The sequence below is a fragment of the Amblyomma mixtum genome, chromosome 3 (genome assembly GCF_055824585.1).
Source record: "Amblyomma mixtum isolate Tamu chromosome 3, ASM5582458v1, whole genome shotgun sequence".
In the NCBI taxonomy this organism is placed as follows: Eukaryota; Metazoa; Arthropoda; class Arachnida; order Ixodida; family Ixodidae; genus Amblyomma; species Amblyomma mixtum.
In genome coordinates, this window is record NC_143014.1 from 187346209 (window position 1) to 187372546 (window position 26338).

A 26338-nucleotide genomic window follows, 5' to 3' on the forward strand; every position below is an offset into this window, starting at 1 on the left:
TTTCCCCAAAGACATTCCTGTCCGGTCCTCAGCCGCCTCAGCGGAGAACATTTCCGCAGTCAGCAGGCGCAGGGCCCCCTTTTTTTTTTTGTTCCCCGTTTTTTCGCCCCACCGGCGCGAGCTTTCCTGCTCCTCCTCTCCTCCTGTACCGCCGGCGTGTGCTCCGTCAAGGTCATTGGAGATCAGCGAAGAGAGAGTGCCGCATGGAGACGCGCGGCGACCACGCTTCTTGGGGAAAGAGAGAGAGAGAAAACGGTCGCTCGTGGGCACATGGTGGATCTGGGGAAAAGAGAGAGCTCAGAAAAAAAAAAAAAAACGAAGCTCAGAGCGCCGATCTTTTTCCCTGCTCTTTCTTTTCCCTCTGTCGTTCCTTCGCAGCAGGGTTGACTGCCGCTCGCATAGGCTTCGCTCTTATCGCTCCATCTGCGCCTCGCGTGTTTTTTTTTTTTGTGTGTGCCTGTGTTTCAACGCGCGACGTGAAGCAGGCCCCAGTAGCCAACTGTTTTGGCAAGGCAGGCCTTGAAGTGGCCAGAGATGAATGTCCGGAAGATTTAGATGACGATGAGTGCTTGGACGACGCGTTTCGCGACTTGTCCAATTTTCTGGGCGCCGTTCCGTCCGAAGTGACTGTTGAGGACTTTAACGCTGACAGCGAAGTTCAAGCGGTAGCTGGCGTTCAAGACGCCGACTCCAGCGATGACGAGGGCAACTGTGTTGTCGAAGAAACGCGTCCGTGCGCAGCCACTGAACTGGCGTCAGCGTTAGCCTGATTCGGCGCTGTTGCGGCGAAATGGAAGGCACTGTGCTCTCGCACCTGGACAGTCTCGAGAAGATCGAGGCCAGTGTTTTGAACTTCGTTTCCCAGGGGAAAAAGCAGCCCGAAATTAGTGATTTTTTTCCCGCGAAATAAAGCGCTTTCACATTGCGTGCCCATACTATGTGATTCGCGGCTGTTCCAAACGGTAAGCCACAATTTGTTATGATCGGGAGTGCAGTTTTAGCCTATATCTGTATATCGAATTTTCGCTATATCGAACTATTTTCCGATCCCCTTCGAATTCGATATATCCGGGTTCGACTGTATTGCCACGATGCTTCAATTAGGGTTCCAAAATAGCAAGATTGACGGAAGTGCCAAGCTCTCTGAAGACACAAATGGCTACAGCAGAAGACAAACATTTAGGCTACGAAATACTCACAGGAACAGCCTTGCCACCAGTTGTCATCTTGCCCGTTGTCTTGGAGTTGATGCGAAACTCGAGAACACGGCCAAAATGCTCAAAGCATTCACGCACTTGCTCCTCGGTGATAGTGTGCGGCAGATTTCCCACAAACACCTGCTGGTTGTCAGGGTACTGTGGCTTTGTGCCAGACCGCAGGGGTGGTGGGGCAGCCCCATCATCTCCCCCACTCAGTACAGCGTCGTTGCGGCCGCCCTCTGTTCGCTTGGGGGCTGGGGGTAGCGAAGAGCGCTGCGGTCGCGCCTGCTGTTGTGGCCGTGGGCCTCCCCTCTGGTCCGGCCTTGCAGGCAAGCCCCCAGGCAGATGGTCACCTCCAAAACGGCTGCCTGGGTGCCCGGCACCTGATGGACCATGACCCGCTCCACTGGTTGGTGTACCGCCAAAGGGTGCCGCAGGACTCAGTGACGTGAATCCAGACGACGACAGTGGCGCAGAGTTCTTGCTCACCATGTTGGCATAGGTCTTGGTCTCGGGAGGTGCTGCAGAGTAACAAAGCGAAACAGTTGAATGCAGCACAGCCTCAGTTGCCAGCCTTTTCAATGCATACACCAAGTGAGCTTTTACAGTACTGACTGCAAGATGAAGAAGAAATTCAAACTTTAACAGTACAGTAGAACCCCGATTACACATCCCGTCATGCAACAACCTGTATTTTATGACAAATTAGCGTGGGCCTGGCAAGGCCCCCATACCGATAGTGCATCAAAAGCCTTGATAACATGACGCAACATTACACACACCATGCTTCATACAACAGTTGGCGGGAACTGTCTGAGCTGAATTAGGCCGGTGGAGCACTTTACTGGCAAACGTCACATCACCAGAGTACATTCCAAATGGGAATTAAGGCAGAGACTTCTACACAACTATGCGATATGGCACATGACTACCAGCAATGACGGCTCTGCCAATGGCTCAGAACCCGCATGTGTGACCTGCGGCAGTCACAGTCGGTGGATGTCAGAAAGCATGGAAGGTCAAAGCAGGTCAACAATTTTGGTCCAAAAAGGGGTCACAAACAGTTGGCAGTAACAGTTTATTTTTATTTATGCAGTAATTTTAATTTACGCACATGTAAATAAAACAGGGAATGATTACTTTTGCGAGAGTTACCACCGCGCATTTCAGCCCAGATGGGGCTGTACATGGCAAACAAAAAAAAAAAAAAGGTAAAAAGCATTCCTTGTATGTCGAATTTGTTTACATTATTATATGCAGATTTAGTGCTGCAAAACAAGTGACTGAATTTATGAAATAAACACTTCCATATCTTCGTGTCGCGCAGTGGCACATGGCTATAAACAAATCCTATCAGCTATACATACATGTTCGTGAATGCATTTACCGTGCTACAACATACAGATTTTGCTGGTTCTCGTCATTATAAAATTTCAGATACAGTGTAATCCACTCATAATGATACCAGATATAACGATATATCACTTATAACAATCAAACTCTTTAGATTTATCAATTTTCCCATTGCCCCTTTGTAAAAATAAACCATTTATAACAATACAGTCATCAGAAAAATAACGGACACAACGAAAGAATTCCGGCCGCCCCGAAGGTGCTTACTCGAAAACTTGCCTGAAAGTCTGATAAATATAATACTTTGAAGCGAATGACTCGAAAACTCGTTTTAACTGCTGCAAACAGAACAGCATGGCAAAATTGTGTTGCATGCGGCCTTAGAAACCAAGCGTTACTTATAACGATCAAATTCTTTTCAATACCTCCCCTGCACCTGCGTAAAAATAAACCATATACAGTCAAGTCCACTTATAACAATACTGGTTATAACAATATATCGGATATAACAATGGTCGGTCATGGCACCATCAGCTTTGCCATGTGTTCTATGGTAAAATAAACTGCTTATAGCAATGCTGTCAAGGCACATTATTGGTTATAACAATTAAATGTGGTAATTGAGCGTCAACCATTACAGAAAAAGAAAAGAAATGCTACAACCACACCAGCAAAACCATGCTTACAACACAAAAGCGTGCATGTGTGGGGCCGACCAATGGACTAAGCTGGCGCAGCAACGCCACGAAAGCAAAAGAGGCAGGCGTCATCGCGTCAGGAGAGCTGCTGCATTGCTGCATTGGCTACGCACGCCATGCGTACCCCTAATCAAACAGTGCAGCGCGCGTGCATGCAGCCAGCGCGGTTTTTCTCTTGTCAGCTGTCACCGCACCCTTGGTTCTGCATGCTTCTTGAATTTCCCATAAGAATAGCTTCCAAAAAGCCGGCTTGATTCCTGTGACGTGGAGGTGCGCAAAGCTCCCGGTGGTGCAGTGATGGCGGTGCTTTGGTCATCGGTGAACATTGTTCCGGTTCTCTGAAGTTCGATTTAACGAGCTTTCACAGGCATTAGAACAATCAAACCCCTCTGGGTATTTACTGTCAATAAATGCTCTGAAGTTTGTCATCCTTTCTTTTTTTTTCAGCACAACCCTGTTATAACAATTATTGGTTATAACAATGGTATTTCCATGGCACTTGAATATTGTTATAAGTGGGCTTGACTGTATAACAAGAAGATTATCGGCAAAATAACAGTTACAATGATATGATTCTAGTCGCCCGCAAGGTGTTCGCCACCAAAAATTTCTCTGAAAGTTTGATAAAAAAAATCAACTCTTTGAAGCGAACAACATACAAACTCCGCAAACAGACCGGAGTGGCAAAATCGGAAAGGGAGCATTACATGCGGCCTTGGGAATCAAGCCCTATCACTATCACAATCGCTGGAGGGAGGAGGGAAGAGCTTGCTTGGCCACCACACGCAACACATTCTCAAGGCGATATCTCGAACCCGCCCCCCCACTTTTGTCTTGAGAATTTACTTTTCTAAAGGCCTTCAGTTTTCTAAGCACATTCCTCCGTTTTGCACTGTCTGCAGCGCATACCTTGGCAGCGTGTCAAGATGCTGTGCACGAATAATATCAAGGCATTTTTATCTTTTGATGGGAGCTCCAGCGGGGTGGCTCGCTCAGCGAACATGGCAGTGTGCCAAGACGCAGTGCACCCTCAACAGGAGCGCCGGTGCGGGTGACAAAGTGCATGAGATAACACCTACATGCATGAGGGAATACGAGGGAGTGTTCTTTTTGCTTTTACTTCTTTTCTTCTTGCTGGCCCAGATATAATGATCAGATTTACAGGTTTTTCTCAATATCACTGTAAATGGATTGCACTGTATCATCGTTGCAATCGCTGGAGGGAGAGGGAAGAGCCTCCTTTGCCGGCCCCATGCAACGCTTCCTCGCGCAAACGTAGTTTCCGCCCTACCGCCTTTTCCGCCCCGTTTGTGTGCTTGTGAACTGATCACACAGCGCAGAGCTTGGCAGCGTGCAAAGATGCGGCTTGGCCACAACACCCTGGGGTGTTTATCTGTTGGTGGGATCTTCGGATCTCCAGCAGGCCCACAGTGGCATGCTAAGCGAACTTGGCGGAGCGCCAAGATGCTGTGCACCCTTGAGAGGAGCACTGGTGGTGGTGGCGGCTACATGCATGGGGGAATACGTGGGTAACATGGGCGTGTTCTTTTGGTGTTTTGCTTTTTTTTCTTTTTGCCGGTCCAGACATCATGTTCTGTTACAGCAATCGAATTTCCAGACTTTCTCAATATCGTTATAGGTGGATTTCACTGTAATATAAATATATTATTCTGTGATCCCATGAGATTTGCATCGGAGATTTTACTGCACTGACACCAACACTTAATTTTAAAGAAGGCTGGCCAGCACTTGCCAGTGCAAAGTCCGACCAGGATTTCTAATCCCAGTAGACTTAGTATGTGCACTTGCAGAAGAAACTGTAGCTTATCAAGCCCGGCAATAGTGAGGATGAAAGTAGCAGAGACCTCTATTAACATTCTTTCCAGGGTATTGTATCATCTGGAAACATATAAACCAGAGCACGGACAGTCTTACAGCTCACAACTTCAAGCATATGCAACTGGGACACAACATGAACCAGGAACGCATAGATGAGGTTCTACTTTTAAGCAGCAAAATGGGCTGCACAGCAGCCTACCTTGGTGGTTGACCTGTGGTGCAGCAGGTGGCACAGGAGCTTCGTCATCTTTCCAGTTCATTGTGTTGCCAGCAGGAGCAGTGGGCGCTGATGAAGGTGCCTCTGGAGGACTGCTGCTGGCCAGGGAGGCTTGAGAGGACTCACCTTCCGAGACTAGGTGTGCCGTCCCATTGCGCATCACCTGCAGGCAGTTTGTCTATAACAGCATGCCCATCACAGCCTCCCCAAGTGAGAAGCTGGACAACATGGCTAGCAAGACAGTGTATTTCAACCAGCCTCACCTGCGGCTCGAAGTAAGCGGGCCGGCCAGAACCAGAGGTCACGCTGTTTGAAGATGGACTCGCACCCCCATTGCCCAACTGCTCGCCCCGAGGAGGCATGGGTGTTTCATTCACCAGAGGGGTGGTTGCCTCAGGAGGGTGCTGGGCCACATCTGTGTGTGCGCTCTGGTGGTGAGCCATCAGCTGCTCAGGAGCCTCCTCTTGTACCTGCTGACCCGCCAGAGTGCCCTCCTCCTCTTCCTCCTCCTCTGTGAACACTTCATCCTGGTAGCGGAAGATGTCATTGCGCACATAGTACTTCAGGGGCTGCTGGGGTGCCAGGACAAACGTCTGCATGAAACGTCGCATCGGCTGGCCTGCATTTGACAGCTCTCCCGTCACCTGCCCAAGCAAAAGAGCAGAGCGAAACAAAACTGTTAGACACACACTTAATCCACATTAATACAGGGTTCAAAAACACACTGCCCTATTTCTATAATTTGCTACGGGGTCATTTCATGTGAAACGTCCCAGACCACAAAAGTGGCCATCGCATATTCTTTTGAAAAAAAAAAAAAAAAATGGGCTAGTTGGTGAATACAAGAATAGAGTTTCAGCGAAGAGGCAAAAGTTGGTTGGAGTAAAAAATTTTTTAATCAAATATGAAACAGGATACAATAATAAATCTTATCTTCAAATATTTGGTTTCTTTTATTGGAGTTTAACGTCCTACAACGACTCAGGCTATGAGGGACGACATAGTGAAGGGCTCCGGAAATTTCGGCCACCTGGGGTTCTTTAACGCGCACTGACATCGCGCAGCACACGGGCCTCTAGAATTTCGCCTCCACCGAAGTTCGACCGCCGCAGCCGGGATCGAACCCGCGTCGAATATTTCACTTGAGTTGTTCTTTACTCTGACTTTATTAATTAAGTCATATAAGATTTTTCCGTGTTTTCTTGCTTCGCTAAAAAAGCAAGAAATGTGGCATTTCAAGAAATATTTTATATAAATGTCCTTAACATTTCAGCCTCGAAAATTTTTTCCGGGCTAGACCCGTTGCAGCAGCTTATGCAAAAAAGAAAACAATTATAAAATTGGTAAACCAAGTACCTGTTAAGAAAATTACTTTTAAAGTTTGCAAAAAGTGACTTTTTACCGAGACTCAGACTGAAATTAATGATCAAGGCCCTTCAGCTAAAATTATGTGAGATGGCTCTTAACATACACCAACTTCAATGCTTGCGGTCTAGAAGTTTTAGTACGCGGCTTTCCTACCATATTGTACCTGAATCTGGCTGATTTTACTGCCCAAACTCCAAGTGATAAATCCAACAAGCAGAACGGCTTTTTCAGGACACATTCGTCAACAACAGTCAAGCAGACATGAAGGACAACAGGCATATGTCCATCTGCAAGACTTCAGGCGCAAATTACGTCATCATAAAAAGCCATTCCTGCTACCATCAACGCATGTTAGCAATCAGCACTATGGAAAGTAGTTGCCTCAAGAATAAGAGCCATACCTGAATGACCACACCTTCACCCAGAGTAGTGAGCGAGTCCACCTGCTTGATCTTGGCATGACAGTCACGGAAGTTGAGTTGCATGATACGTTGGTGAATTTCTTGCTGACCCATGACACACTCCTGCTTTTCAGGGCCCCCATGAACAAAGGACGAGTCCTGACTGTAAAACCTGCAAAAGCAAAAAAAAAAAAAACCCTCACTGCAAGCACCAAGCAGCACTGCACAAACAAAACACTAAGCATCAACAAAAATGACGCAATGTTTAATTACCTACATATATCGATCTTGAGAACTAAAGTTGGTGACCCCTCATTACAAGCAGTTCCTGCATGAACACTCAAAAGGACAATGCAAAACGAAATCCAAAAGAAAAATGTGTCGGTGATGGTCCGGTCGGAAGCGGGCGGAGTGGGTGAGAGAACAAATGCGCGTTAATGATATCTTAGTTGAAATCAAGAGGAAGAAATGGGCTTGGGCAGGGCATGTATTGCAAAGGCAAGATAGCCGCTGGTCCTTAAGGGTAACGGAGTGGATTCCAAGAGAAGGCAAACGTAGCAGGCGGCGGCAGAAAATTAGGTGGGTAGATGAGATTAAGAAATTTGCAGGAATATGGTGGCCGCGGCTGGCGCAGGACAGGGTTTATTGGAGAGACATGGGAGAGGCCTTTGCCCTGCAGTGGGCGTAGTCAGGCTGATGATGATGATGGTCTGGTTTATGGGGGTTTAACGTTCCAAAGCAACTCAGGTTATGAAGGATGCCATGGTGAAAGGCTCTGGAAATTTCGACCACCTGGGGTTTTTTCAAAGTGCACTGAACACACAGAGTACTCGGGCCTCTAGTATTTCGCCCCCATCGAAATGTGACCACCACGGCCGGGATCGAGCACGCGTCTTTTGGATCAGCAGCTGAGCACCATAACCACTGAGCCACCACGGCCAATTGTGGTCAATTGCTGCCTTCAGTGTTGTAGCTATTCATCACAACACACTTATATGGCTAGGGCAAATTACAAGTAGTCACCAGCAACCTAGGCAACGTTTCACACTCCACTGTGTGCTGAGTTGCAGAGTGCGCGCGCACCACTCTTCACTCATATTGTGAAGTTTCTGCAGACAGTGGTGCACTTGTAGGGACTGTGGAGATGAAAGCTGTTGTGAAGCGTAAACATCAGTGCTGTATGCATCAATGGCTTGGCCCGGTGCCTCGGGTATGTGCGCCTTTAAACGTAGCCCGGCATTGCAAAGGAAGCAGGTGGTTTCACTCTGACCACCGAACCGATACTCGCGTTCGATGGACGGGCATGGCTTTTCAAGCGCGTTTACAATTATGGCTCCCAGCTGGCTTCCAATGAGCCCATTTCACTACTTCAGGATCAGGCGACTTTCCACTGCTCACCACTACGGGCGAGAGAAATCTCACACAAATTACCAATGGCAGTTTTTTCACACCACTTCCAAACGCCCTACATAGCTGCTACATCACCAGCCGTCTTTCACAGGTGTTTTGGTCATGCAGCTTGCGACTTTTTAGGCTGTTAAAGCCTAGGTTCTCTGCGAAGGTTCTTCAGATGGCACACCATGTCAAATTACCCATACAATATAGAGTGACATGCCCTTTCACGGCCAACTTTTCGCCCTACTCTTTGGTTGGAAGTAGGTTCCTCGGGGAGCTCTTCACCGGAATAACACTAGTAGCATTCTTGAATCCCAACAGCCCCTCAAGTGGAGGAGTGGCTGTTTCCTTCATTCCAGTAGTGGAGGCGGAGTGCTTAGTCAAGGCATGTTTGTCAATTCGACGGAGAGGCACCATGGCCAGACAAGAGCAGAGTACACACGGTTACGCCACCGCCGCCTCTTCCCTCATGTCCCCTCTCTCGGTCGACCTGGTCATCGTAGCCCTAAGAAAAAACTCTGTGCCCCGAGTTACCAATGCTTTGTGCTTTTCGTTGTCCCCACTCCTGACACAACTACCAGCGTCGATATCATATTACCAACCGAATGGCGGTGATGCGCGCACTGCTTGTCCTGTCTTTTTTTTGCTATGACCTATTGTTTTTCATTGCTCATGAGCATTAACTGGTGTGGTGTCACTTGGTGCAACGTTACAAAAGCGAAGGCTGTGAGGACTACTGCTGCGTTTTCCACATAAAAGCATTGATGGCGCTGGAGCACGGTGTGTTGTGTCAGCTGGGTTGCTCATTGCGATTATTGATGTTCCTCTAATGTCAGTTTGTATATTATCACCATAAAACTTTCGTGCAGTTCAGCCCAATTTTAAGTACCGCAGCTAGTCAGCACAGCAGGTTCACACGCACTTCAATGTGTCATTAAAGGAGAAGACGCACTAAATTTTTTGAAGCAATCCATGTTCTCTTTGGAATAGAGCGCAAGACAATAAATAATGCACATGAGCCGCAAAATGGAAATCCCCTACACCACCTAATTTAAAACTGTCTTTTTTCTTGCGCCGTTTCAGTTTCAACGGTGCGACAACAGCTGTGACTAAAAGGGGCTCTACGTTGTGGTATGCCTGGGATGTCAAAGCACCCATTTCACGAATATTGTCCAGCAAGAATTTTTGCATGCATTTTGTAGAAGCCGAGTTACCTATAGTCAAAATTTGAATTTTAGTGTGTTCACGCCTTTCCCTCTCCTCTCATCACTTTTTGCACGCTGGAAGATCTGCGCTTCTCCGCCGGCCCCACCTCCAAGGGCGGATCTTCCCGACCAGCCGGAGCTAGGCGACTTATTGGTAGTGGCCATGGTAGCTTGAAATAATTTATAGCCATCTCTCGTATACGTAGGTGCGAGCTACGGAGGAGGGTGCGAGCATGAAAAAGTCGCCGGCAAGGGCTCACCAACTTTCGCGCGTGATTGTGGATCCTCTGCTCTGTGTAGAGGTGTATTACTTGGCTCAGGTGTTCATGACAACACAGTGATTGAGTAAGTTGATGCGCTCTCCTCAGAAGGTGTTTCGAGCCCCTTTAAGACGATTTCAGGTTATGAGAAACGTGCGAAAATGGCTATATATTTGCCGCTCGTTAATTTTTTGTGATTACAACTCTTGGACACGCTTGCATAAGAGTTGGTGTGAATGAAAACTAAAAATGCAGCAACTATACAACCCTTCTTGTACACCTATATCTATATCTATCTGCATATATCTGAGCTATATCTGAAACTGCATGAGAAAAAAGTTCAGCCATATATTATTAACCAATTTTTGCCACAATTCAGGTGGCTGTCCATGTTTTGCTATGTGCTGTACATTATTTGAAAGCCATAACAGCCGCCGCGGTGGCTCAGTGGTTATGGTGCTCGGCTGCTGACCCGAAAGATGCAGGTTCGATCCCGGCCATGGAAGTCGCATTTCGATGGAGGCAAAATGCTAGAGGCCCGTGTACAGTATGATGTCAGTGCACGTTAAAGAACCCCAGGTGGTTGAAATTATTCGGAGCCTTCCACTACGGCGTGTCTCATAGCCTGAGTCACTTTGGGACATTAAACCCCATAAACCAACCAAAGACAGAAATAAAATTCGGTGCCTACTCCTCAAGGAATAGAGAAAATTTGTAATATCAAGGATTTCATTACATGATTGAGGTTCGTTACATCCAGGCGTAGCTTTACTATCAGTTAATCAACCATGCAGTGGCGGGAACGGCCAAGAGCTTCTCAGAGCAATGTTTGTAGCGGCAGGAGCGAGATGCTGCGAAAGGTGGTGAAAACCCAAATGCCTTCCAATATACAACATGTAGAATGGAAGCTCAGAAAAGTAAACAGAAACTGACAGAAACACAAAAACGCGATAATAAATTCTGCCAGCTCATGGCAGTAGTGTTGCATCCAATTCTTTCCGTTTTAATGCCAGAGCGTTAGTGTGGACGTTCGGAGGAAAAGCTGTGTGCATTATCACACTAATTCAGGATTGGTAGGCAGATGTAGCGACATCACACCACAATCAACAAATGAGAGCCAGATGTGTAGAAAAGAAAAATGTGTAGGTGATGGTCTGGTTTATGGGGGTTTTAAAGGGACACTGAGGAGAGCTCTATTAATATTTTTTTTATAGCAAAATCCGATAGTTCGGCATTTCATGGCTTTGTTGCCACTTGGCCAGCAGCGAAAGATGCATTTATTTCTAAGAAATTTGGATTCGAAGTTGAAATAGTTTTTCCCGCCGCTCTGATTCAAACTTCGGATTCTGCTATGATGACACAGAACTAAGTGACGTGAAACATGACATTCACATGACGTAACGCAGACTCCGTGATTTCTTGCGGCCAGCAGTGCGGCGCAGCAGCAGCCGAAAAGAAAGCTACCGCCGGCCGCACGTTGAAGGCATCTATCGGCTATTGCGGCCGTCGCTTCGTTTACATTTGCACCGGTGTTTTGCCAGCGTTACAATGGATCCCGTTCTCGAAGTCGTCAACGAAGTTCTCGTAAATAGACGCCTTTAGCATACCGTGTACCTTGTTACCGTTAGCGGAATACCGGGAGCCCCCATACCGCTGAGAGCAAGCGCTGATTGGTCCCGGCGCTGCAGGAGCGCGCGTAGCTATCGGGTACGTGGCGCCATCTGGCGACGTCAAGGAGATTTGCGCATGCATTTGCTGCGCCTCAGTGATTCGTAGATTCTCGTGTCCTAGTGTTGCTATAACTATTGGTTCTAGCAACACTGTTTTGTTCTATGACGCCATGAAGCTTGTACTTGTGAGTTTGGCCTGTGGCGGCGATACCTGTATTTTGGTTCTTGCTCTTTTCTACGTTACAAGAGCTTTGTTGTCAGTATGAATGGCGTTTTTGTAATCAGGAGCTGGTATTCTGTCGATGCAAGTCAACTTCAATTTCTCCTCAGTGTCCCTTTAACGTCCCAAAGCGACTCAGGCTAAGGGGGACGCCGTAGTGAAGGGATCCGGAAATTTCGACCACCTGTGCACTGACATCGCACAGTACATGGGCCCCTAGCATTTCGCCTCCATCGAAATTCGGCCGCCGCAGCCGGGACCGAACCCGCGTTTTCCGGGTCAGCAGCAGAGCGCCATAACCACTGAGAAATCGCGGCGGGGCCCTCTAGAATGGATAATGAGAAGTGTACAAAACTAGAAACATTTTTTTGCCGCTACTATGAATACAATAAAACTCCATTAATTTAGAAATCCAGACAACACCCAAGCAAGTCTATGGTGGTGCACCCTTGTTAATTTAGATTCTGCGTCAGGAGGCAGAGTCAAGGCGTGACGAGCACAGAAACCGACCTTCCAAAAAACTTTCCTGAAGCCTGAATTTCATGGTGCTTTGCTGCCCGAGCCCCACTGAAATGCATGTGGCGGCAGGTGCACTAACAATTGGAGAGCCCCTGTCCTTTTATCTAGCGCCAGATGAAATATGGTGCATCTGTGACCAGCGGAAGTGTAGGCAACGAGCATGTTTGGAAAGAGCCTTTCCTGTGCAGACAGCCTGCTAGACAGGTGCAAAGAATGTGCCAAAAGAGTGTCATGGAACGTGGACAAATGGGGTGGGGGGCTGACCATGAAACTGTGCCGTGAGGCAAGGAATAAAGTAGGCAGTGAAAGAAACAAGAACACTAACTTTGGCACAAGCATATAGAGACCTTCAACCTTTAGCATAGAACGTACCGCTTCTGCATAGCGTGCCATTAGTGCTCACAAGAGAGTGTCTGCATTTCTCCACCATCAAAATACAGCTGTTACAGCCTGGATCGAAACTGTGAATCAGCAGCCTAATGCCAAAGCCACCAAACCACCGCAGCAGGTTGAAGTCTGAATTCACAAGGTTTTACTGTATTTCTTTTGAAAGATGACAGAACAGACTCACTCCACAGAAGAATGTGGACATGTTGCCGCCAGAGCCACCACATTAAACCTGTTAATTTGCTTGAGCGGATGGGAGAGCAGGCGTGTCAAGTATCAGCAAACTTTGTTAATACCCGACTCGTTTTCAAGAAAATTCAGATGATTTAGCTAATCATGCTCCTATCATTTTGTCATTACTATGCATGTCCACAATAATATCACAAAGAGCATGTGACTGCTAAAACACGATTCTGCAAAAAAAAAAAAGAGGGGGGGAGTTCTCATCTGCAATTTTTCAAGGGGAAACAGGGGCCTTAGTCATACATATATACTACTGATGAAACTGCCCACTACTGCATCCAATCCAGTACACAGGTTTTTGACTGGGAAAGAACTCTAGGCCAGCTCACTCCACAGCGCCAGCTGATCAGCTAAAGATAAACTGCATTCTGTGGCATTTCAGAGTGTGCAGGTGGTTTTCTTTTTTTCTTTCCTCAAAATGGCTATTACAAAAACACCAGTCCCAGTACTACTGAAATAGTTTTGATCCTAAAAACTAGAACAACGCAGTTCCTGCATACTTTGTTTCCGCAGAAACTACAAATGTCCAAACACTTCACATGGGTTAGTGCACATTGTACAACAATAGCCAAAGTGTAGAGGGGCACAAGTATCCCTTGTCCCTCTACACTTTGAACTTGTGGACCATAAAAACACAGGACAAGGCCAAAATATCTTAATATTAAACCTAGTTATCTCAGGTTAAAAGCTGCATGCCCTAAAAGAGATATATGAACTCTTTTGTCACCCCTACGAAAGAGCTTCGGAACAGTGATGTCAAAAACTCCAAAACATAATCACTCGCACATCTTTCACGGCAAATTCACACTAATGAACTCACTTGCAATGCATATTAGCATGTCTCATATAAGGAAAGGTTCACTGGCAAGTGAAAAAAGGCAGGTCAGACTGCCAATTTTCACAAGATATCATTGATCATAAAAGCTAAGAGAGAATCAGTCAGCACACAAATGGAGGTAACTCAAATGTCCCAATTCAAAGTAGCTGGTTAACAATTGCTTTTAACCACCTAGCCAGCAGGCACTGCCATCACTGGTTATGAGCTAATGGTATCACATGTGCTGGTATTCACAGGGACAGTACACACACCCACACAACACACACCGAGAGGGGACACAGATTCAGCGGGCTGCTAACACCTACTTCAAACTACCACCACAAGACATATTTGTATTTTTTAAAACAAACTGATAATAAACATGATAGGACCCCACAATCCAATACCACAGATACAAATTCTCACCCAAGGCTCCCTTTCTTTATTGCATAATGTAAGGTTTGTCCTTTGAAAAGTGTCACCGTCACTAGTTCAAATGGAAGAACACATGAGCTAGTTGGTTGTCCATCACAATGAAAACAGTGCAACCTTCACGAAGGACGCAGAAAGGGAAGAAAGACAGAGTGGCACACACAGCAGTGTCTTTTCAAGGACCACCTATGGTTGCTGCTGCAAGCTTCGAAGCCAAAAGGTGACTCGAGGGAACTGTGCCGTCAGTTATCCCAAATCCTAGACAGGACAACAGAGCTTCTGGGGCAGCTTTCCACTCAGAGTCTTCACGTTCGTTTCGAAGAAATCACCATCGAACAGAAATCACGTTCACTTTCTCAGTGATGTCGAGGTTCCCAAAGCTGTCCACGATGTTCTGGTGCGTGGGCTCAAGTTTGCTGCTCAGCGAAAGAGATAGGCTCCTGAACTTCTAAGCATGGTCCGGAAAGCCCCCCCCCCCCCTCTCTTCCCCCCTACTCACTCACTCCTTGAGTTAAAGTGGACCGGTGCATTTCCGAGGGAGTGGACGTGTTAAAAAAAAACAGAGCCTGCGTCTCATCTGTCATTTCTCTGTCCCCCGTGAAGTTTGCGCTGTTTTCACTGCGATAGTTCAAATGTACCCCCTGAACATGCAGCTGCCACCCACAAAAGGAAGTTTTTTACGATCTGAATAATAACTTATGCTGCTCTCAAGAGTCCTATGCTCACAGCCTTTCATTTCTGGGTTATATACAATTTTCAAATTCCCACGGATGAAGACCTGGCATTCTTTCTACTACTTTTTCACCTGATCATCAAGAAAAGATGTATATTTCGAAAAATCAAACTGCCTTTTCACTGGCAAAAGGCATTGATTCCAAATGATAGACATTTTCCTCTAACAGATTAAAAAAACAGCTTGCACCGAGACTTTCACCAGTTTTTATTCTTTTTGCAGATTTTTGCTATTTTCAGCCACTTAAAATTTCCAAACTCTACTTCCTTACATTTTCAGGGATCCCGTTCTTTTGGAGAGGAACTGCTGACCCAAGTTCTATAGCCTCCCCACGATTCAAAAATTAGTGTAAACATCAATTTCAGTCAAGAAATGGAGGGTCTTACAGATGCTCCATCAAGACAACAAAACAAGGAAACTAGGACAGTCAAAAGGCTCCAGCCAAGAGGTAAATAACAAATAACGCCAACTTCACTCCGCTACTGCTCCAATCACTCCCCCAATTTTTTGCACATTGGAAAGGCAAGAAGGATCCATACAACGTATCAAGTTACTCCTCAACCCATACCAACAACACACCAGAAAAAGAAAAAAAGAAAACAGGCCGGGACTGCACCCTCTACGCCCCCATCCAGCACGGCACACCACCTGGGCATGCCAATGAGAAACTCGCCCCAATTGCCCACTGATGTCATCAGGGTAGAGGAGCTTTAGAATGCGCGATGAGGTGCCAACCTAATCAGTTGCGAGCTACTCCAAGCCGCAATTTTTCAATATCATTAGTAAATTATAAGGTCCAAGTTCAAATTTCACTCCGAATATTCATAAATATCACCTCTACAGATCTGCTGAACTAGAATATGACCATTAAAATTAGTTCAGGGTCCCATTAAGGATTTAGAAATATCAAATATGAGCATAGGCCATGAAATTCAACTCCACCATCAAAAGACTTAAAAACCAAGCTTTATCTCCAGTAAGCCACATCCAAATTTCTGCACCTGCATTTCACCAATTAGTTCAACAAATTATTTTGTTGTTGCAAGTTCAAGCTACACCAGGGCTACACATGTGGCAGTGTAGGGGGCTGAGTAATTTCTGCCACTTGGACTGTTACCAAGTGCTCATGCATCACTATCTCAGAGCGAGAAAATTTTTGTGCTGAAATGCGGCTGGAGAGTTCTTGAACTTTAATCCCAGATTTGCACAAGCGACAGACACTTTAGACAGTTTTAGCTGTGCATACACTACGGATGCACCTTATGCGCACTGCCACCCGTCCTGGCTATGACAGTTTTAGCTGGGAGTGGCTAGTGTAGCACCCGGGAAGCGTAACATACTGTGACGCCATCTAGAGACAGCAAGTCAATGCTCCTGAACTGTATGCTGAAGGAACTTTTTCCTCTTTTATTAATTGCAGTGGAGTTTGCATTCGAAGGCTTTGTTTTTTTTTTAAATGTAAATCAATTGAATCAAATGAAAACAAATTCAAGTGCAAAGTTGGAGAAGTACTTTACCGGGAGTCGTTGCTATGACAACAGTGTACGCCGTAGATAGTTAGGCTTAACATCAAGCAATTCTTGAATTTACCTAAAAAACTATGGCTATTTGTCACCTATATCGTTGCAGATCGGTGAGAATGCGCAAAACAAAAGTGAATATAAGCGTTTAGAGCGAGCTATCGTGTTGAAAAATGCAGCAGCGATGCAGTATTTGGTCCGAAGCGGGCGTGCAGGGCGCCGCCATGTTGCCAACGTGAACCTCGCAAGCCCGGACCCCGGGTTGGCTGGTAGCAAAAGGAGAGTTTTATTTTTTCCAATGCTATCTGGCATTTTCACAGATATAAATGAATGACCACATAATTATATGGATACAGAAATATTACAATGCTTGTGACGCTTTTGTAATCTTCGGTATTATTCTCACCGAGTCTCTGTGTCAAGGTAATACATTAGCTCCATGACCGCTGGCAAATGAGTTCAGTAAACTCGATCGATACCTAATGTTTTCATTTAATGACATTAAATTTGCCATGTGGCAGGGATATAATATGCATCATTGTCATTTTTGGTCTTTTTTTTTACAGTGACAGTGTTAAATAACTACCCACTGGAGCCAGAAACCACTTCATATTTACAGAGATTAACATTTAATGTAAATGCTGTGGATGCGGAAGCAGCCTTATTCATGGCGCAATAGTTTTACCAAAAAACTTCCAGCAACCAGGCAAGTCGAACAAAAGTACTATTTTATGCACTGTTTTTTTTTCTCACTGTACTCCTACCAACTTTAATTGGTATTAACTAAGCATACCATTTAAAGTAAATGCATTTCTCTAATTAGCTAAAACCGGCTGGTCTATCATCAGTGGGAGAGGCGCAGAGATCGCATAGTCATTGCAGAAAATGGCAAGCGGCCATGCAAGCACGAGACCCAAGTCTTAAAAGTGTAGTTTATCAGGCAAGTGTGGCTTCCTCAGGCATATGCTATCAACAAAGGTCAGGCAGATATTTAGACAGCAGGCACCTGTCTATCCGCAAGACCTCAGGCGCAAATTACCTCATCATCAAAAGCCAGCTCTTGCCAGTACAAAGTGATGCGTAGCAGGTGAAAGCAAAGCTATGGCATTACGCAGCAAATACGAATTGAAGGGGACCCTGAATAGCTAGCAGCTTTAGCTTCACTGCATGCAACACTGCAGCTCACATTACAAAAGAAATCATCCAGTGCCCTTGCACACAAAACCCACCACTTCCCTCGTAGAGAGGATTTGGCAAAGAAAAATTTCAGCATCACTACTTGAGGACTTACTCAATGGGCTAGTGGATTGCAAGGTTAATTTAAAAGCAATGTTTAACAAAGATGTTTAACAATTAACACCATTAACCACGTAAGCCCCGCAATCAACGCTGCGCCAAGTCCGCTGACCTGCGTACGTACGGAAGACGCAGGGCTTGCGCTTGCGTTCTGCGCATGCACACTACGGTCCCCGCTAGCTCCTTGCGTACGTTAAGCCCCTGCGGACGCACAGCTAAAACTGTCTATTAAAGCATGCAGAAATTAATGTATATAGAGTTTCTTGGATGCAAAAGGTAGCGGCAATCAGCACCCAGACAGCAATAATATGAAACTTAACAATAAAGGTTTTAACAAAATTTACAAAAATATTCCACACTATGACGCCTAGTTTTACAGCCTTACAATAAGTGAAAACAACAGCCCTTTCACTGACAACAAAAGCAGCGCACACTTTGACAGAACGCAAAGAACAAGAAGGGAGACACCACCAGTGCTTTACGCTGGTCCAACTATAGTCTGATACAACTCAAGAATGAAGCAGCAGATGCCCCTCAAAGGGCACCCTAGCTACTGGTGTCAACCAAGTGTCATATGTCATGATTAATTCCCTTGCACCTGCTAGCCTAGCATCACAGAAGCCAATAGGTGCAAAGGGATTAACCACGGATTAACTAGGATGTCATGAAAAGCAGCTAAAGCCACTGGCCTTCTAAGGGGCCTTTGCCCCTTTATTTTTTAGTTGTATCTGACCATAGTATGTTTATTTTAACTAAACCAGCAAATTAAAGTTATTCACCAATCCCAATAAAAGTTTTGTTCAAGATTTGCACTCATACTTCTGCACACCCTGCTAAGCTCATACAACCCATGGAGGCTAATGAGCTGAAAATGTGCAGTTAGTGTATTTTGATGAGGATGCACAAATGCATGCAACCATTGCACAGCAACCACAAAAACTACATGAATATCATCTCACGAAGCTGGAAACGCTAAGCCTGTAACATGCACCCTCATTTAACAACTTAATACCCATGCCGTGCAGACTAATTTAATGTCAATAAGTGCATTAAGCTGGAAGTTTTGCCATTCGCAACCTATTGAGTTCACCACAACTCATTTGCCTGAGAAATGCACAATCTCATCCCCATTCCTCAAGCAGAAAAGAATTCAACTTAGTTCAAGAAAACAGCCTGTCAAGTGGAAAATCTATGCACCTCTACATTTTCAATGCAAATGAGATTTTTACCTGCAATTCTGACACTTCTGACAAGTGTACTGATGCGAGAGTTAATGGCTACTATTTTCAATTGTCAACCACAAACAGCAGCATTTTTTGCAAGGTAAAATAATTTTAATAGTGCATTTATACAGCATAGTCAAGATTTTATGCTTGTGAGCACAGTTTTTAACTGTGATTCACCTATAATGGCATTAAATCTGGACATGTAGTACAAACTCCCAAAATAATGCTACTGACAAATACAAGGCATTTAGGCATTTAAGCCTTTCCTGTCATTACATATATGCATACGACACAGGTGTAAGACCAGCAAAAATGGTGACCTTCATGCCTCACAAAGAAAGCACTCCTGTAGGCGTTTTGGGGAGTTAGGAAATGAAGTCATGAAAAAAAATTTAGGTATGGGCATGTACCCTGTTAACCAAAAGTTGTACACTGTAGTAGCCACACATTCTACTGCAGATCAAATATTTAACTCTTACAAAACAATACCATCAATAGGTTCATTTCTTTTCCCACGCACTATGTAAAGTTCTGCAGATGCATGCTACTTTATGGCAGCAACACTCAAGTCTGGCACTCTAAGCTTCAAGTACAGCAAAAAAGATCTTTCTCCAGCAATACAGAAATGCCTGAAATAAGCATGCTGTTAAGCAATCTGCCCCTTCCAGCATATCTCGGGATTAGCCACTTCCAATGAATGCATGAAATGATGAAATTTTCTCTTGTGTTACTGTTCTGCAGTACATGAAAAATTTTGCACTGAGCTAGAAGGACACATACTTGACTAAGCAAGGAAACCAAGCAATCATACCAGAGTTAGAAAGCTCAGCAAAAAAAAAAAAAGGCAAGCCATGATAGGGCCACCAGAAAATCTCCTTGCAGTGTTGTGATCTAATCTGCATTTTGGTCATCAGCAAGACAAAAAAAAATGCACTGTTAAACATGTTATCCCTTCACAGTATCCAACAAATCTTATCTAAAGGCAACTTGAAAGGCCATAACATGAACGCTCAACAGACATTAAAACAAAATGCCACTATGAGTAGTTCAAAACTAGTTCATTTCACACAGTGAACAGAGTACTGCTCTGTCCAAGCAGCATCATAGATACAGCACAGCACTACTACTAATAGAGTAGCCCTATACACCCACCACATGATGTCATCACCTCCAACTGTCCAGAAGTTAAACAAAAAAAAAAGACCTCTTTATACTCTCATGCATAAGTGAAAGCAGCACTGGCATAAGTTATGACAGCACTGCCTACAGGGCAACACACTTAGTTCACTCCTGATCAAACCTGATAGGCAGTACCATGTGCACTGCTGTTGAAAGCAAGAAGAGCAAATAAAATGCCCACAAATCCCACGGGACAGCACTTTGAACCACACATCGTTAATGCATCGAGCTTTAGAGAGTTGCGGTAAAAGGCAAAAACTCACCGGTGCAAGTGTAGGGGAGTCTTATTGAGCACCGTGTAATACTGTCGGACAAACTCCCGCCCTATGTGAAGAGCGGTCGGAGTTTCCATGACCATGACTCAGTAGCCAAAAGAAGGCTGTGAAGATGGAAGCGATGTCTGCACGAAAAAGAAAATCGCGTGACGCCAGTGAGTGCTTGTCCACTAATTACGAGCATCCAGTCAGTAAACAACGGTGCGAGTGCCACGCGGAATGCGCCACAGCCTTTTCAATACACAACTAGTCATGAGCACAGCATGCGGTGACACCGGCAAGCCAACAACGACCTCAATAACGCGCAACCTAGTACACAAATCGCCGTAAACTGATCGAAAAAAAAAAAAAAACGGCCTACTGCGACAGCGCGTTCATGACGCACTCCCTGAAATTTGCAACGCAGCGCTGCCCTCTTTGTATGTATGCCGCACATACTGCGTAGCAAGCTCCGAACGCACATCTGTGCACGCAAGGCTATTCAATCGTCGATCCTATTGCAACGCAATGCGCGAAGCTGAAGAACGCCAATTCAATACCTCTAGCCAGTTAGCTTTTAACCCTCCCTAGTGAAAAAGGTCAGCATCGCGACTGCCGGAGCACGAGAACCTAGCAGATAACGCTGGCAAGCGGTTTTCCACCCCGATCTTCACATGCACGCGTAATTTCTACCACCAAAATCAAAATCATCCGGGCCAAATCAATTGAGCAGCGCACATTCTTAAATCCAACAGGGCCAACACCGATGGCTTCGCAGCACATGTCTGGCACGTTTCGAAGCAAGGCGTGCAGCCATGCTTCGACAGCCTCTTTGTGCCGAAAATATGAACCACTTAAAAACTTCAATCGTGCTGCGACTGTAAAAGCACCACTGCTTGCCTGAGCAAGTGAACAATGGATTTAATTCCCAGATACAATATAAAAAGTCTGCGCAGTTCTTTGTGATGCTTTACAATGCGCCCATTCCCAGCTTCCTTCAACCGAACCCGCAGAAACTGCGCTGTAAAATATCACGTACAACGCAACCATGTGCATAAACAACAGTAAATGTGAAAATTTTGAGCTCTTTTAGTGCATGCAAATACCATGCAATGCGGGCCCCTTGACGTTAGGCTTAACGTCTATCAGATACATCTACCACTGAGTTTCAATTACGATGGCGAAATGCACACTGTTCACACACACTGTAACAATTAGAAAGCACATTTACTCTTAAAACTAATCGCAGCAAAATACCACAGGCCCGTGAAAACTTAAAACTACTAACTACGGCCGAACGCACAACCATAACACCAAACGGTACTCACGCCGGTCACAGTTTTGTAGATAAATCAAAGAACCCCGTACTTGGGTGCATCGTTGCGAATATCGCCGTCAAGTGGCGCCTCGGTAGCTGCGTGAAGCACACCTTCTGTCGACAATTTACCGAAAAGAAAAAAGAAAAACTTGCTCAAACTAACGTTAGAATATAATAAACAGACTAGAGGCAGTTCAAATAAATTTCTTTTATTTAACAACGTTGTTCACTTTTAAGTGAACTGCTGCAAGCATTAAATCAAATGCACTTCCTGAAGGAAAAAGAAAACCCTGGCTCATAACTCATTAGCTTAATACACGTTTGCATTTCTTTATCCAACAGTTAGGATAACACACACGCACAAAAAAAAAATACTCGCGCATCCCTAAGGGGACGAGAACCGCAGTATTACTCCCAAGCACTTCTTCAATATTCTTTAATGCCCCGTTCGTCTCATAGCTCATGACATCATCACAGAAACCCGAATCCTGGGCCGAAAGGCTGGTTTGGCAGAACACCGCGCGGAAGGACGCCGTACTGGCCGAAGTAGGGTCTTGGAAACGCCGGATCTGGCGGACGCCGAGGCAGCTGGGGAACATACGGCGGAGAAAACCTTGGGGGCCGTGCTACAAAGAGGCAGGAGGAGGGCAAAGGGAAAAATAAAAGCATAAACTTAATGGGAAGTGCGGCGTGCCCACGCATTTTAATCAGGCTGCTTGCGCTGCCCAGATTGCTGCGAATGCTACACTGTTCTAGTCAATGCTGGGGGCCCCTCAGGTCGAGACGAAAACGAAACTATTCCATACTCGCGGACAGCTTTCTCTGGCCGTGCAGCAGAAGCTAAGAGCGCGACGAGGACTTCACGACTCGAGTGATTGCGCGTGAGAACTGAGCACAGTGCATGTAAAAGGGATCTAACTCGTAGGTTCTGCTGCATGGCCAGAGAGAGTTGGCCTCCGCTACAGGGCGCGCGCATAATTCGCGGCCCGCTCGCGAAGAGCGCGCGCTACGCGTAGCACCGGCAGAACGTGGATGCTCGTGCAACACATGCGATCTCAGGTGCCGTGGCAGAACTACTAGGCATTGTAATCAAAATTGGTTCTCCCACTCGCAGCGCTTTGCATTTTGACGCTGCTGCCAGGAAGCACAAAAGGCCTTTTCTTTTTTGCAGCTAGCGCAATGAACGCCGCGTTAATTTCGTTTCTCATCGATCTACAATTTCTACGCCCTTCGAACTGAATCCTTTATTAAAGCATGAACTTCGACACTTAAAAATAAAATTATCGAAGCTATACAGTTCTGGGTACCAAGCCTTGCTATGCCTGTTTCCACAAGCTCAACAAAAGTAGAACTGCATTTTATGCTTCCCAAATACTGCACCTGTCCATACCATACCTCTCCGGCCCTACACACTATATACAAAGGGCATAAGCACATTACAAATTCACATTCATGCATTTTTTCTTTTTCAGGTCGTGCACACGGAGAAGATATATCAGCACCCTACTCGATCAGCAGCCTCATTCCATAAATACACATGTAGCTTCAACCACCGTTGAAGCTAACCACTGCTATTCTCGAGCTCTGTTGACTGCATCCATTATGATGTGCCACTATTATCTGCCCAGTTTCAGTCACCACTGAAGCCAGTGAATCTGCTTATGAAGGGAGTAATTACTCATTAGCATTAGCCTGAACACAGCCAATGGCTACAAATGAGTAGTTACTCCCTTAAGTGAAATCTGCCCCACCTTGGGGGATTTCCCTAAATACACTGGATAAATCTGGTCATACAAACGAGAGGGGTTATCTCTCGTCTTGAAGCTTTGCTAGTGCTCTATAATGCGCATGGACAACACATCCCTAAGCCACAGCCCATACACAAGCATGGTCCTCTGCGGCATGATAGGCAGCCACCATTTGGCCACTGAGATGGTTTGCTATGCTGCCCCTTTTCTATAACCTCAACAAGCCAACAACAACCAAGTTAACTGTTGTCAAACATGGCTGTGCAATGGTGTTCAATAACCGCCAAGTCTGATGGCCTTTGGTAGTAATTGGTACTGAAAAGTGCACATTTAACATATTAATATTACACAGATAGAAATTGTCATGGTGCTATTGCAATACGCAATGAAATGCTTACACTCGAAGGTGTAGTTACCCCTACATATTTACACATGTGCTACCTGCTTCAAGTGCCGGCAAGCAGACTAAAGTGCACCTATGTATCATATTTTTGTGAGGTGAAAACTACCAAACCATCAAACAAGCCATTCAGCGCAATTTATCTTTTGCTAATAGACGCCCTCAGTGTTCTCTAGTGTTTTTACAAGCACATGTGTATGTCGTAACCCATTTTGGCGGGAAAAAAATTTGAAGAAGTTTTGAGCGCCTGAGCATTTTCCATGAGTCATTTCGCTCATCATAGTCCTCAAAGCAATTTTCAGTTTTAACTCAAATTTTTTTATACATCAAAATTACAGCAGTACGAATATTTATCACACCTGAGGCCTCGTTACGAAGTCAGCAGTACAAAAGTGTGCCACTTTTTCTATAAAACCAGTGGTCAAAATGGATTGAAAGGGATGTAATTCAATGAGTCATTCTGAGTTCAACTTCATCATTTGTATGCATGTGAGACTTAAGATTTCAGGCCTCACAAAGAGCTATGCAAAAATCAAATGCAGTGCTCATACAGCAGGACTCAGATGTGAGCGCCTGAAAAAAAACCATGAAAAAAATGGGGAAAAACATTTTCTTCGTATTTTTTTTCATCGCCAAAAAGACAGAAAAAAAAACGTCAAAATTTCCAGAGTTTTCTGCACAGTATAACCTCACTACGCACTTTAAAAGTTGGTCTAAATGAGCTGTTTAGGAGTCTGCAAAGTGTCTGGAGCTGTCCACATGGTGGCAAGGTCTTTGTAGCAAACAACCGCTGACATCAGTCGCATGTCGGCTACTCTAAATTCCCGCCTCATCTGTGTCACTTGAAAGAAACTGATTGAGTTCGGTAATACACATACAAAGCTGCGCAAGTGGCTTGTGGGAAAGCGCACAAAAATTTGTGCACGTGCATTTGAACCTCAACATGGGAAAAGTGCACAAGCAAGTATATTCCTACTCAGCAGCGACAAGTCACACTGATGCAATGCTTTGCGACAACTGTATAACATGCAATATGTCACCATCTTTTCCTGAAAAGGCTTTGCAGTATTTTTGTTTTGGTGCCAAAAATATAATTATTTACTTATTTCTGAGTCATAAAGTTAATGTGGTTATTGAAACAGATTCTCGTTTATTTCCAAAATTTCATGTTTTCCTGAAAAAAAAAATGAGCAAAAACAGTTTTTCAGAGCTTTCAAAATTTCTTGAAAATTTGCATCTCTAAGCAGGACTACATCAATAAACTTCACTTTCACAAGAAAGGATCTGCTTGCAAAATGGGGCATGAAAAGTCTATGAGTAAACTAAACTAGTCCATTTGTACACACGGCTACTAACAACAGGCAAAAAAAAATTCAGCATGAGCAAAGTTAAGCTTTATTGTTTGCTATCAGCAGGAACAGAGCAAGAGGAGAAAGTGGCGCAGAAACACTCACGCATGAACATGTCGAAGTCGAAATCATCATCACTGAGTTGGGGTACTGGGGGCAACAGGAAAGGCCGGTGGGCGTTCCTGAGAGGGTTGGGCATAACTAGGCGCACCTGCATGCGTGGCAGCAGCCGAAGAGCATGCTCCTGCTGTTCCTTGCGCAGCAGGTACTCCCGCTTATACCTCTGCAACCACCAGGAGTGTGTTAATAAGTCGCAAATGACCCATTTCATGAGCCACCACTATGCTTAATCTGGCACAACTGCAACAAAAGCAAAACTGAAAACCACACAATGCAGTTGTTGGGAAAAGGCAACACAAGGCATATTTCATGGCAGCGGTTTCCCCACAAATTGAAATCTGAAGGGGTGTCTGAATTTATAGGGGGAGATGGGGTCCTAAGGGTAGAGGAGATGCAGCAGTCATTGCTAGTAGTTAACAGTGCAAAAAAAAATTGTTACGAATTAGGGGGGTGCCTTCATAAAAAACAAGGGGCCGCGTAGGGAAGTCACTGCTTCACGGTTCTCTAGTCTCTTGTCGCACAGTTCCCTAGATGGGAGAGGTGTTGGGGGTCGTGACCTGAAGGGTCACGCCCTTACAACCACTAGGTGGGATGCCTAGACAGGTACCCCATTGGCATTTGCCGCAGCCCGGGCGCGCTGCGTTAAGGCCCTTTGGGCCTCGAGGGTGCAGCAACCGGACAGGGTCGCCTCCCAGTCCTCTCGGGTGGCGCTTGGGATAGGGGGTAGGGATGGGTTCTGCTGGCAGGCCCACACCATGTGGTAAGTGTCAGACACCTCCCCACAGTGTGAGCACCGCCCGTCGAATTGAGGATCGAAATGTTGCAGAGTTGCCGGGCACAACATCGTGTTGGTGAGCAGGCGCAGGAGTACCCGCTCGTTGACCTTCCCCAGCCCTTTGCACGGGGTGGGAAGAGTTTGGTGCATGGATTTGTAATACTCGCATATTTCTTTAAAAGTATAAATCGGATTGA

The 26338-nt window shown here is 45.4% G+C and overlaps 2 protein-coding genes across 4 annotated transcripts in view; both read right to left on the reverse strand.

Annotated features, from left to right (window-relative positions):
• Positions 1 to 21898, reverse strand: part of rin (ras GTPase-activating protein-binding protein 2) — a 45155-nt gene extending 23257 nt beyond the window's left edge. The window contains exons 1-6 of one of the 2 annotated variants that reach the window (XM_089582208.1): positions 21760 to 21898; positions 20441 to 20577; positions 7076 to 7247; positions 5570 to 5950; positions 5289 to 5469; positions 1200 to 1720 (exon numbers count right to left, since the gene is read on the reverse strand). In XM_089582208.1, coding sequence (XP_089438334.1) covers positions 1200 to 1720; positions 5289 to 5469; positions 5570 to 5950; positions 7076 to 7247; positions 20441 to 20535 — 1350 coding nt within the window. In that variant the 5' untranslated portion in view covers positions 20536 to 20577; positions 21760 to 21898. Of the gene's footprint in view, positions 1 to 1199; positions 1721 to 5288; positions 5470 to 5569; positions 5951 to 7075; positions 7248 to 20440; positions 20578 to 21662 lie in introns of both variants that reach the window. The other variant, XM_089582209.1, reaches the window with a different exon arrangement.
• Positions 21899 to 22168: 270 nt separating this feature from the next.
• Positions 22169 to 26338, reverse strand: part of LOC149353011 (F-box only protein 7-like) — a 33757-nt gene continuing 29587 nt past the window's right edge. For both annotated transcript variants that reach the window (XM_089582211.1, XM_089582212.1), the window contains exons 9-10: positions 25352 to 25529; positions 22169 to 22375 (exon numbers count right to left, since the gene is read on the reverse strand). In XM_089582211.1, the coding sequence (XP_089438337.1) occupies positions 22221 to 22375; positions 25352 to 25529 (333 nt within the window). In that variant the 3' untranslated portion in view covers positions 22169 to 22220. The remainder of the gene's footprint in view (positions 22376 to 25351; positions 25530 to 26338) is intronic.